The sequence below is a fragment of the Astatotilapia calliptera genome, chromosome 10, assembly GCF_900246225.1.
Source record: "Astatotilapia calliptera chromosome 10, fAstCal1.2, whole genome shotgun sequence".
Taxonomy (NCBI): domain Eukaryota; kingdom Metazoa; phylum Chordata; class Actinopteri; order Cichliformes; family Cichlidae; genus Astatotilapia; species Astatotilapia calliptera.
The window spans coordinates 12,117,564-12,129,964 of record NC_039311.1 but is presented as its reverse complement, the minus strand read 5'-3'; the positions used below and the strand labels follow the sequence as shown (position 1 = coordinate 12,129,964).

Here is a 12,401-nt window from a genome sequence, read left to right as displayed (position 1 = left end):
ACACTAGGTATTATGGGTGCATCACTTCATCTGCTTTTCTTCTTACCCTGATGCGCTCATCACTCTGGAACAGGCTAAATCTGGACTCGGACCACATGACCTTCTTCCATTGTTCCAGAGTCCAATCTTTATGCTCCCTTGAAAATTGAAGCCTTTTTTTCCGGTTTGCCTTACTGATTAGTGGTTTTCTTATGGCTACAGAGCTGTTCAGACTCAATCTCTTAAGTTCCCTTCGCATTGTGCGTGTGTAAATGCTCTTACTTTCACTATTAAACATAGCCCTGAGTTCTACTGTAGTTTTTCTTTGATGTGATTTCACGATCATTCAGGGGGTTTTCTGGCCACATTTCTTCCTCGAAGACGATGGGCCCCCAATATACTTCCACTTTTTAATAACACGTTGGACAGTTCTTAACCCAGTTTTAGCAATTTCTGCAATCTCCTTAGATGTTTGCCAATGACTTGACCCTTCTCAAACACACTAACATCTTTTCCACAACCACGACGTGTGTCTTTCGACATGTCATTAAGGAGTTCTTCTATAGCTTAAACTACATAACTAAAAAGAATATGGACTCCTGTAGCTTTAATCACATTTCTCATGAATCTGCTTCAGATATCAATATAAAGACCCGGTGATATTTGATAACTAGTTTTAACTCAAGAACAAAATCAATGTTAAGTAAAACTCTTTTTTTATTGTTTTTTTTTTTCCTTCAAATCAAATTAAATGAGCTGCTATTTATCAATAGAAATTACATCTGCTTTCAAGCATAAATCTAAAAAAGATTAAACACAACTTAGACATTGGCATGTTGACTGCGTCTACAAAACTAAATCTAGTCCCCAACAAAACAAGGTTGAGGAAGAAAGCTGCTTTGCTGACCTCTGCTGCACAGATGGTGGAAATGCTTACTCAGATATTAGGAATAGTGAGCAGTTGGCTTATTTCAAACATCTAAGTGTGAATAACAGTAACTCTCAAGGAAAACATGGTTATTAATTTAAAAGTATCTAAATTTAATTTTCACTATATTTTTTTTCAGCAAGTACAGGAACCGTACACAGGCATAGAAAACAGTTTGCTGACACAACATTCAACACATTCACTGTGTGGTACAGTCGTCTAAATGACTGTAAGGTGGGTAAGTGTAGTTACAACTGGACCACAACACTGCTACATCAGATGGCGCCTCTGTATGTTTGTCAGATTGATATAAAGGAGAGCATTCAGCAGCTACTTGCTTTACCTTTGAGCGTAACTGGAGTTTAGGTTTTGAACCAACCAGGGCCCTGTGCTTCGTACGTCGCTTACTACATCCAAGATCAAATGAAACATCCAAGACCAAATCATCGCGCTAACTCTGAGCTCGCTATTCCGGTTCCCCGAACACACCTGTTGTTGACGATTAGTATAGCTGGATGAAGTAATGTGAGATCACTGGGTGGCCCAACAGGGGCTACCATCGATAGTAAAAACATTGATCGGCAACCCTTTGATTGGTCGGCGAAAATGTCGAAGGAGCGCGCTCGGTATTTTTCGGCAGCAGAGCAAGAACTCTTGAGTGAGGGATTTCAGGAGTTTCAGAGTTTAATTAAAACGCAAGGGAACACTGCAAAGGCTGCAAAAGCAAAGAGAGAGGGCTGGCAGAAAGTTGCTGACAAATCAAACTCGTAAGTAATTCAATAATAATAATAATAATGGAGTGGATTTGTATAGCGCTTTTCAAGGCACCCAAAGCGCTTTACAATGCCACTATTCATTCACTCTCACATTCACACACTGGTGGAGGCAGCTACGGTTGTAGCCACAGCTGCCCTGGGGCAGACTGACAGAAGCAAGGCTGCCATATTGCGCCATCGGCCCCTCTGGCCAACACCAGTAGGCGGTAGGGTAGATTTATCATATCACACCATATTATCCAATATTATATTACATTATATTATATTATAATATGTTATATTATATCCCCTTTCACATTAGAGCCACAACAGGACCCACTAGAACATGGGAACAAGTAAAAGTGAAATATAAGAATATTCTACAGAATGGTAATATTTATCACTTATATTGCTTGTCGTCTCTTGGAAAGAGACCCTGGAATACTCTGTTTGTTTGTTCATAACAGCAACCAAGAAAAGGGCAGAGCAAAAACAAAGACAGGTGGTGGTCCTGCACCCCCTCGTCAACAAGTTGGTTAAGTGAATAATACCCTCACGGGAAAATCGATATCTCTCTATGAGCACACTGTCGCGCTGAGCTAAAGGATCCTGTCTGTCCCGCAATATACGCTGAATTCTGAGGACTCTCCTTATCAATCTTGCACCTTCCGCAATGGGTTGCTCGCGTAAACGGACAGGATATGACTGCGACAGGCTTCCCAAATCCACCTTCGCTTTTATAGCCGTGGTCTCTCATCTTGATTACACGAAGTAATTTACAATTACTACTCTGAAATATGGATTACATCTGTAATAATCACATACATGTAATAGAATGTTAATAGTACATTTCCCTTTTTTAGGAAATGACCTGTATGTATCTGTGTGAAATCAATAAAAGGATCAAGTGCTGCATTATCTTTAGTTACACTGATGTTATTTATTTATGGTGAAACAGTGGTGGAATATCGCTGTTGCTTTCGTATGAATGACGCGGACATACCTGCGTGGCCGCGATCTAATCCTGTTTACATAAAGTAAACCTGCTCCCCAGCAGGTTTACGCTTACGGCTCTGTTGCTATGACAGCAAGTCCCGGATGGGCTTCGGGGAACCGAACGATCCAGGATCACGCGAAATCGTCAACAATCAAATCCAGCTAACTCACTTAGCGCGGTACGAAGAACAGGCCCCAGCTCTTCAGCAGAGTTCATCCACAAGTTGCCAAACAAAAGTATTACATGAAAATGCTGACATGCAATGTTGACTCTTGACAGACATGACTTATATCACAAGGCAGAGGACAGAAAATCAAGATCTTTTACACAGTTGTCATTTACTATCTTCAGTCATTCACGTGTTGATATTAATTTAATGTGTTTTTGGGCCACTCCCACAGCATTTGTCACAACGCACGTGAAGGTGGATTTGAGGTCCTCGGATGTGATGTTCTTCAACAGCAAACTCCTCTGAAGGATTGCACCCTCCTCTAGAGTGGATCTAATGAAAACACAGCCATTACAGCCCAGCTACAGACTGTTTTAATTGTTTTAATTTAATGTACACTTCCACTGTAATTGTAACAAAGATACTCACTCATTAGATTCTCTTATCCTGTCGCTGCTGGGGGCGTCTTCGGGGAAGGTGTCATTGACAAGCCAGTAGATTAGAGTCATATCGTCCTCACAGTTTACAAACGCATCACAGTGAAGCACCAGCGGTGCACCTAGGAGGCAGAACACATCCATACATTGAAGAAAGGTTTCACAACTACACAGCCTGTCCCATCAAAAGAGGCTTGATGCGTTACCTGGATGAGTTTTTATTTGGACAAACCCTGGTCCAATTATCTCTGGAGATTCATCTTCAGAAACTGCAAAACATTCTAAGGTTAAAAATCTTACTACACAAAAAAAAAACAAAAAACTTTTTTCTATTACATAACTATTTTGTACCTGGAAATCCATCTACGAGCAGCAGACACAGAGATCCCAGAACTGTTAGAGAGACAAAGCGTTCACCAGCGAATATAATGCAAAGAAAAACAAACCGTTTGGTATCATAATAAGTCCTTACCTTTCACAGCAGATGAGAGCTTCATATCGATTCCTCGAGTCTTTTGCTGCTGACCAGTGTTTCAGATTACTGTATATATATGTATGCGGGCACACACACGCACTTAACTCAACTTCCCTTTTCACCCACACAGTACAAATGAGATGTGCTGACTAATTCTTTGTGACATTATGGAGGGTTGTGAATGCTACCTCGCAGACATATGGACAAAACACACATGATCGAAGTGACATTTATTAATCGGTCTGGATCAAAACAAAATGATCATATTTTGGTCTGGTTACACCCAGTCCTTTTATCATTTAAGCTGGTGGTGAGGTGCACAAATGGGCCCTAAAACAACTGCTTTATGCATTTAGTCTGACAGGTACCCACAAAAAGATTACCAACCATTCTCTTCCAGAAATTTCAGGATGGAAGATAATGCACATACCACGTGAAAATAAGACCGTCCCCATCTGCATGCTCACCGGTTAAAGGATCATTCTGGGATATTTTTCATCTTAAATTTAATTTGAATACTTTTGATGGATTTTAGTTCAGTTACATTATAACTTTGAATTGTTTATTTCTCTCCACACACAGTTTTGACTTAAATTTGCCTCCCTTATCATCATCTCTGCTACACCAAGACAATGCAAGGGAATTTAACTTAGCACTCACATATGCTGAGACACTGGATAAAGGTCAAACCAAAATGACTCTGTTACTACTTGGCTAAAGATTGGTGTTTCCCTAAAAGAGGACATCATGGATTCCAGTAACACTAGAATTTCCATCGTAAATGTAGGAGGTACCGTTCTTACCAATATGAGTAGTACTTTCTGACATATGATTACAACTTGGCTCCACGAGGCATATGACAGGCCCTTATGAAACTGGTGCCACTTGTGGTCAAAATACGTGACCGATGTGAAGCAGGAATTGCAACTAAAGCAGATGCGAAACTAATGTCTGTTAATATAGTGTTCATATATTTAGGAGTCCAGAGGAAATACTTATTACTCATGTTTGATAACCATCAGACACAAGGATGACACATTCCAGTATGATCCTTTAACCTTTTAACACTTAAGACATAAATTAGTAAAAAAAAAAAAAAACCCTCTAATGATTTCAAAAACCGCTTTACTAGGCCATGAAATACAGACCAATCAAATCCTGGGAAAATGAGACACACATCCAATTTTAGGTTACTAAGAAAATTCAAATAAACTGCAAATACAGATATGTGCCTATAAATATGTACAAAAAGTATAGACACTTTTTTTTTTTTTTTTAAATTGGTGTTTTAGTTCAATGTTAGGCCCTCAGTCTTTTTGAGCCAGTGCATAATCTTCTCCACATGGTATGCGTGTCCGTTTCTGCCGGTTTTTGCCGGCTACTCCAGACCCAGGACGTAGTTGATACCTTGCACAAATCCAATAATAACAGGTTGCCAGGCCACCAAGTACCGAAGCCAGTCTAAAAGTTGTCCGTACATGACGTGCGGTCTTTCCCAGCTAGAATAGAAATGGTTAAGGAAATAACCCTTGACAACAATCAGAAATGATAAATAAATGGAGAACAAGAGGTCAACATGTAACCACAGTGATAACGCAAGGAAGCAGAAATCTTTATTAGCTCCTGAGAAATCATTAATTATATATAACATGTATTTGTCAGTTATATAAAGTGTTTTTCCAACCCACAAAAAGGAACAGGAACCTCGTATACAATTTATGCTTTGCTTTTGTTTGTTTGAAATAGCCTGTACTTAGCAGTCTGGAAAACACACACACACACACACACATGCACGCGCTGTGACTTGGCATAATTAGGTTTCAGTGCTTTGTCAGATCTCATCTGTCATACTTAGTTTTGGACTTAAAAGTAAATTCAAAATCTTCACAGGGTCTGTTTTTGTCAGCATTTTTATGCAGAAAGTTATTATTTCATTAGAATCTTTGAAATTACAACTAATTCAGGAATCATTCAATATTTAGTTTTAAAAAAAAAATGTAACTAATGCAGACAAAATCCCAGAATAAAAAGGATACGGGTTACTGAACATCCTCTTCAGATCCACCTTCTCTTTGCAGTACGGACACATCTGCTTCTTCCCGACGATACACCATCCTCTTATGCAGAATTCATGGAACCTGGATTTGGAGTTAAGGCTCAAATACTTAATACTCGGAGATCTTTGAACATTCATCCAACATTAATGCTCTAATACCAGTCAAAAGGACAACATTCATCTGATACTAAATTATTTATACAAAACAATAGTACAATTTAAGGACAAAGGATAATTTCCTGCGCTAGTTTAACTACAGATAGCACTGCACTGTAGGGCGAGACACTTGTACTGCACTATTAATTAATAATTACATTTCACTTTGCAAATATGTGTTGTTTTTTGTTTTTTTATCTAAACCTGGTGTTGCTTTTATGTGTAATAAAAGAATAATCTTCAGGTGTGGATAATGCATTTTTGATCACATCTTTTTGTAAGGAAATAAGATAGAGGTAAATTTTAAACAGCATTTTAAATAGAAAGTTGATTTCCTATAAAGAATACATCAAGGAACGTGTCAAACTTGATCCAAAACAAACAAACAAAACAAAAATCGTGAAATGGCACTGTGTATCATTTACAACACACAACAGATCCTTGGGGAAGTAACAGAGACATCAACAGTCTGGCATAAAGGTCAGGTAAACCCTGGCAATTCCTCTTTAAGCTGTTAATTTGAGTACACAGTGTAGTTCCATGCCAACCCACGACATACCTTTTATACCAACAGAATTCTCCATCACGCACCTGAACTTCTCTTTCAGCGGTAACCATTAAAGGCACGAAAATGTGTCAGTAAATGTCACAGGAAGGATACACATGGTTGCAAGATAATCGATATGTGTTCTCAATGATCCCTTCCTCACTGACATCGACAAGGATGGGCTGACCGCACACAGCACAGATGTTGTCTGAGAGGTGTTTGGTTGGCATGCCAGATGCACTGTAATACTGCGGGAGGGAAAAGCTACATTAAATTTTAGGTTACAGCCAGGAGAAAATATACAGTTTTAAATTTGCGCATTTACCCCAATGGTTGAAGCCATGAAGTCCGCACACATCTCTGCAAAGTCCCTTCCCAGGACCCCGTAGTACAGTCCATAGAAGAGAAGTGAAACACCAAAGTCCATGGCATCCTCTGGACTTATCCTGGACAGAGAACACAGTACTGAAATCATCTGACTGATAATGTTGTTATTCAACCTGAAGTTCAGTTTGCTCCATAAGACGGGCAAATGCTTTACATTTTGCATGAAAGACTAGACTATAAAATTTCAATTTTCTGTTTTACTGTGGCTTTTTTCCCCTCTGTTTAAAAATAAATAAATAAATCACTATATTTCACCAAGCTAAAATTAAAAATTGTTAGAAATCTATCCTTTTATGATGATCCCAGAACATCAAACCATAAACAGTGATAACAGTGAAACAGAGCAGACAAAATATGACGTTTTCAAACTGAAAATTACATTTTATGAAAGCACTGTACTATAAAACGAATCAACTGACAGTTGTAATTCACCTTTTTATACATAAAGTGTCGGGAATAATTATTTGATCCCCGGTTTAAGTTGCTCACAAAGAAATGAACAGTCACTAATTCTTATGGTAGTATTTTTATTTTAATGGAGAGGACAGAGTATAAACCAAAAACAAAAATGCACTACCTTAAAAGTAAACTGGCCTCAGCCACTGAGTCTGTCACTGAGTGAAATGAGTATTTGATCCTCATGCAAAGCATGAAGGTGAAGCCTCCAGATAGTAAGTCAGTGTCTGTAATTGATTGACTAATCTGTGTGGAACATGGGCACAGTGTCAATCTGTGGGAGCCAGAATTCTGCCTGCGTGGTACAGGACCAAATACTTATTGCACTCAAGGACAAATCAATGTATAACTTTTGTAATGTGTGTTTTAATGGTTTTTGGTGCTCATTCAGTCTCAATTACAAAAAAAATGAACAAACTCAGGAAGGGCTCAAATAATTATTTCCCCCACTGCACACGTGAGGCCTGTTAAAAAAGGCAGGTTTAATGAAAGAGAGATTTTGAATGGTAAAATCATCATCAAAGTAGTCAGTCAAGTAAACAGATACTTTTCACTAAAGCTTCTCCTTGTAATACTCTCAGCTCTCAGTTACGCTGGAAAAAAAATTTAATCGCAGTGTGTGCAACATCAAGTACTTTACTTCATAAATTAGCAAAAAACCAAATCACATAGATGGACAAGTACGAAGGAGGAAAGAACTCGTAATATGGAAAACAGCGCCATCTAGTGGCAGCCAAGTGCTAGAGGATGCATCCAACCTATCACAGAACCTCAGAATGTGTTTCACTGAAAAAAATATTTCTATAGTCTCCCAATTGAAGGGTTTTAATTGCAGTAGATTGACATTCACTGACATTTTTAAAAAATTGAACTAATGTGCAATACATACCTGAATATTAGGTTAATACCAAAAAGTGTAAACATGACGACAGTGTAGCCAACTATTCCCGTGGCATAGCTGATTTTATACAGGAGGAGGAACCACTTGTACACCAACCTACACAAACAAAAAAGTTGAATCAGAATATATCAGGAAATTTTCCTGACAATTCTGTTCCCACACAGAGAGAGGAATGGGTATATTTACAGGAACGTGTGAGTGTAAACAATGGCTTTACCTCGGTGTGGTGCAGGCCAGTGGCTTACGGGTAGCACGGAAGGAAATGTACGCTGTGATTACAGAGAAGATAAACCACGTGGTCAGGAACCTCCACCAGTGAAGTTTGGTAGTAAAGTAGAGAGGAACTACCCACATCTGGAACAAAGTCACCAACTACAAGACAGCAAAGTGTGTGCGTTAGAATATTCATGCAGTCCTGACTACCATCAGACAGTGCAAACACAAAAACATATAACTTCAAATTTTTGATGATGTGGAAGAAAATAAGAAATTACAGGATCTCTCTTTGAGAAAACAGGTTTAACTGGAATTATGTATGACAACTAAGAAACCATAAAAACCACAGCATTTACTGTACACTTTCACTTCCCATTCTCTCTCACACACACACACACACACACACACACAAACACACACACACACACACACACACACACCTCTAAAACTGTGTTAATTCAAACTGAACAATTGCCAAATTATCAGTGTTTCTTTTGTGCCTTACATTGTATGACTTTGGATGCCTCTGTTTCCACTGCACGAGGACTAGCTGGGCGACAACCAGGGTAACAATGAGGATCAGCACCATCTCTGCGTGCATGGCCTCATGGCCTTTGTGTTTGGCATGCATTCTTGCATGCTCCATCCTGTGGAAAAACACAAACTTAATTCAGCAACTGGCAAGCCTGATTAGACTGCGATGCCTTAAACAAAACTTGAATTAATGCGTAAAAGCTGTTCCAAGATCAACTCTACATCTTCAAGTACAAAACATTTTGTTATACAGATTAGTCAACCCCTTGATATGGGTCAGCAGATGGATGAGAGTATAATGTCCAATATCTTTTTTTTTTTAAAGAGTGCAAAAGATATCCAAAAAAAGAGGGATGAGTAATTTAGAAATGGTGTCCTGATAGTTTGTTCAAAAGATAAATTACACCTCTGACTGCACTGTGTACAACAGTCTCAGCACTGTCTGTAGCAGTGTATGCATCACGGCTAACCAGATAGTCATGCTGAGTCAAGCAGCATTATTACATTATGCTGCTTCTCTTTTCAACACAACTATAAGACATTGTATGGATAAAAGAAGAAGTCACTCGGATGAGTGACGAAACGTTTCTCCCACGAAACGCTACGTCCAGATGAACAGAATCAACTTTTGGAGATATGGGTAAAAATATTTGCAATCAATATCTGATTTTTCAATCCCTTAAAATATAATAATAATAATAATAATAATAATAATAATAATAATAATAATAATAATAATAATGGCCAAAGAATTCAGAATCATATTAGGAAAATGTATACATGCATGGCAAAGACACTAACCTCCACTTCTCTTCTGGTGAAAGCTTGGACAAATCATACTAAAGAAAGAGAGAGAAAAATAAGTAACAAATTATCAAACTAAAAGCTTGCATGAAATTACATCCTTCTTTTTTTAAATTGGGACATATGATAGTGTGCACACTGATCACAGAATCGTTTTAAAACTCCTATAAAACAAGTCAATCCCACCAAACTGCAGCATTTGCTTCACCTTTTACACAGTTGGCTCCAAACCCCAAGATCTTACGCTGCATACTAATTACAGAGCAGCTAAAAATAAAAAATAAAATAAATAAAAAACTGTAATGGGACTGAAACATTTAGGTTTGGTTGAGCAGCAAGATATAAGGCAATTGCATCCTGAAATATCTATATTTAAACAACAAGAACACTGGCATGATTAACCGGTAGTCCCTCCCATGTTGTTGAGCTTGTTAAGCTACTATCCCTGTATTCAAAACAAAGAACTGTTGATGACTCCTCTATTTATCATCTGCTAAATATGGTATATGAATAACAGACACAAATACACATTTAAGGGCTCACATCCATATAGTACGATGTTCCTTGTAAAAAAAAAAAAAATCAGTTTTTACCTTTTATACCTTGTTACCATGAAAACAACACATTTTAGGTATACCTGCCAATCATTAGCGTCATTGCATTTTACTCACTTAACAGATTAGCTCATCTACGTGTTGTTTTTCACTGCACATACTAAGATGTAATACAAAAATAGGTCAGTGTGCCACATTAAAGTTCCTACTGAAAGATAGATAGATAGATAGATAGATAGATAGATAGATAGATAGATAGATAGATAGATAGAGTGAACTCATCAGTGACGGATATAAAGACCTCTTTGGGATTTATTTCAGGTTGTGATGCCACTTTTGCATCACAGTAAATGTTCTGCCTCCTACCACCTGCTCTTCACATCTCAGACTTTGAGAGCTTTTATCACGGACTCGGTTTACACCGTGACCTTATTTAGTTTAGCATCTAGCTCGATTAGGTTTGACCAGAATGTTGAAATCCCACAGGAAGTGATGTAGTCTTTTCTTCTGTCTGACTTGTCGCGGCTAATGCATTTGGTGACCTTTGACCCCCAACAGCCACATCAGCTTTATTTGTAGGGTTATTAATTCAGACGGTCACATATCTCACAGCTCAGATCAAACAATCGCGAGTGCACAAATCTCGTATGAAATACAGTATTTTTTTTATAAAAATAAGTAAACTTTGGTGCTACTTTAGTCACATGAAAGTAACTAACAACAATTAGCTTGGCAGTTGGAAAAAGAGTCCTTTTACGCTTGCACTGTCGCTTTGACCAGTGAACAGAACAGAGCATTTTATACACACACCTCTGCTCAGTAAAATATGGCTAACAAGCAGCTAGCTACTTACCGGAGTCTAAGCCCAGGAGTAGCAGTTGGGTTAGCAGCAAGTAATACACCACATCATAAATCCGTTTTATTGTCACAATACCTTCAGAACGGTCCGTTATTCTCACCTGGTTCGGTTCATCGTGATGCTCCAGTCCATGATCGTGCTCAACACCATCAACCTCCACCTCAAACACCGCCATCTTCGGAGTGCTGCTTTATCGTTCCGGGTACATTAGCATTAGCGAAAAACCGGGCACATCCGGTCTTGGATGTTTTTCTTCCTTCAAAATAAAGGGCGGGACATGTTCAGAATTTTTAGCTTAGCCTTTTGTTGTTCCCTCTTGAAGTCATAGTTAATGTTTGAAAGTCTCAGGTCGTCACCGTAAAAATTTTCCCCACATCTACACGGTGTTTTTTGGACGGCGCCCTGTATTTTAACGCTATAATTGTGTAGCAATTTGCTCTGAAGATTAGATAAGATAAGCAAAGATTAAATAAGATAAGAACAGATAATCCCACAAGTTTTTACAGCAGTTAAAAATTCCGTTCAACGCAACATATAACAGACCTGCTTAAATTAGTAGACTAGTATATAGCTTACTGAAATAAAACGGGTACTAAATACTGAAATATGATATGACAAAATAAATGTAATACAATTGTTTAAAAAAAAGATAATTAAAAAATAGAAATCAAAATTAATAGAACAAAGCTACCCAAGTAAATGTATAAAAAAATATGCACAGTCCAAAGACATACAGTTAGTGGTGGATAGGTTAATTGGAAACTATAAATTGCCCATAGTTGTACCCTGCTTCTCGCCCTGAGACAGCTGGCTCCAGCCCCCCTGCATGGATGCATATATACAAATACTCCTCTGTCACACACAATTCTCTGCACGTACTCCTTCACTACATTCATGAATCTTCTATGTGGTCTTTCTCTTCTCTTGAATGGTAGGTCCATCTTCAACATCCGTCCACTGCACATGTGCAAACCACCTCAACCTTGCCTCTCCAAAAAGTTGAACCTGAGCTGTCCCTCTGACAAACTCATTTAAAATCGTGTCAATACTAGTGATGTGCGATACCACTGATTTCCTTTCCGATCCGATACCAAGTAAAATTCAGGGTGGTATCGGCGATACTGATCCGATACCCATACTCTGTACAAAAACTTAATCTTTCATTGCATTTCATAATACAATATATAATTG

At 38.3% G+C, this 12,401-nt stretch overlaps 2 protein-coding genes across 2 annotated transcripts; both read right to left on the bottom strand.

The window, feature by feature from the left end:
* Window positions 1-2,828: 2,828 nt before the first annotated feature.
* Window positions 2,829-3,889, bottom strand: LOC113030898 (interleukin-1 receptor accessory protein-like). Its single transcript, XM_026182689.1, has 5 exons — window positions 3,738-3,889; window positions 3,617-3,658; window positions 3,472-3,534; window positions 3,258-3,387; window positions 2,829-3,161 (listed from the first exon to the last, which is right to left on the bottom strand). Exons 1-5 carry the CDS (start codon window positions 3,760-3,762, stop codon window positions 3,011-3,013), a joined length of 411 nt encoding a protein of 136 aa, XP_026038474.1. The 5' UTR covers window positions 3,763-3,889; the 3' UTR covers window positions 2,829-3,010.
* A 69-nt stretch (window positions 3,890-3,958) lies between these two features.
* rnf121 (ring finger protein 121) lies at window positions 3,959-11,505 on the bottom strand. Its single transcript, XM_026182688.1, has 9 exons — window positions 11,311-11,505; window positions 9,795-9,832; window positions 8,965-9,106; window positions 8,461-8,615; window positions 8,232-8,339; window positions 6,825-6,945; window positions 6,614-6,747; window positions 5,777-5,878; window positions 3,959-5,239 (listed from the first exon to the last, which is right to left on the bottom strand). Exons 1-9 carry the CDS (start codon window positions 11,383-11,385, stop codon window positions 5,119-5,121), a joined length of 996 nt encoding a protein of 331 aa, XP_026038473.1. The 5' UTR covers window positions 11,386-11,505; the 3' UTR covers window positions 3,959-5,118.
* Window positions 11,506-12,401: the final 896 nt, after the last annotated feature.

Excerpts from the sequence above, each read along its gene's own strand:
- LOC113030898 (XM_026182689.1), bottom strand. The coding sequence starts at position 3,762 with ATGAAGCTCTCATCTGCTGTGAAAG. Across the intron at positions 3,388-3,471 it reads CCAAATAAAAACTCATCCAG|GTGCACCGCTGGTGCTTCAC; the intron begins GTAACGCATCAA and ends TCTGCCTCCTAG. Across the intron at positions 3,162-3,257 it reads AGGATAAGAGAATCTAATGA|ATCCACTCTAGAGGAGGGTG; the intron begins GTGAGTATCTTT and ends TGTTTTCATTAG.
- rnf121 (XM_026182688.1), bottom strand. The coding sequence starts at position 11,385 with ATGGCGGTGTTTGAGGTGGAGGTTGATGGTGTTGAGCACGATCATGGA. Across the intron at positions 8,616-8,964 it reads GGCATCCAAAGTCATACAAT|TTGGTGACTTTGTTCCAGAT; the intron begins GTAAGGCACAAA and ends GCTGTCTTGTAG. Across the intron at positions 5,240-5,776 it reads AAGAGGATGTTCAGTAACCC|CTGGGAAAGACCGCACGTCA; the intron begins GTATCCTTTTTA and ends TTTCTATTCTAG.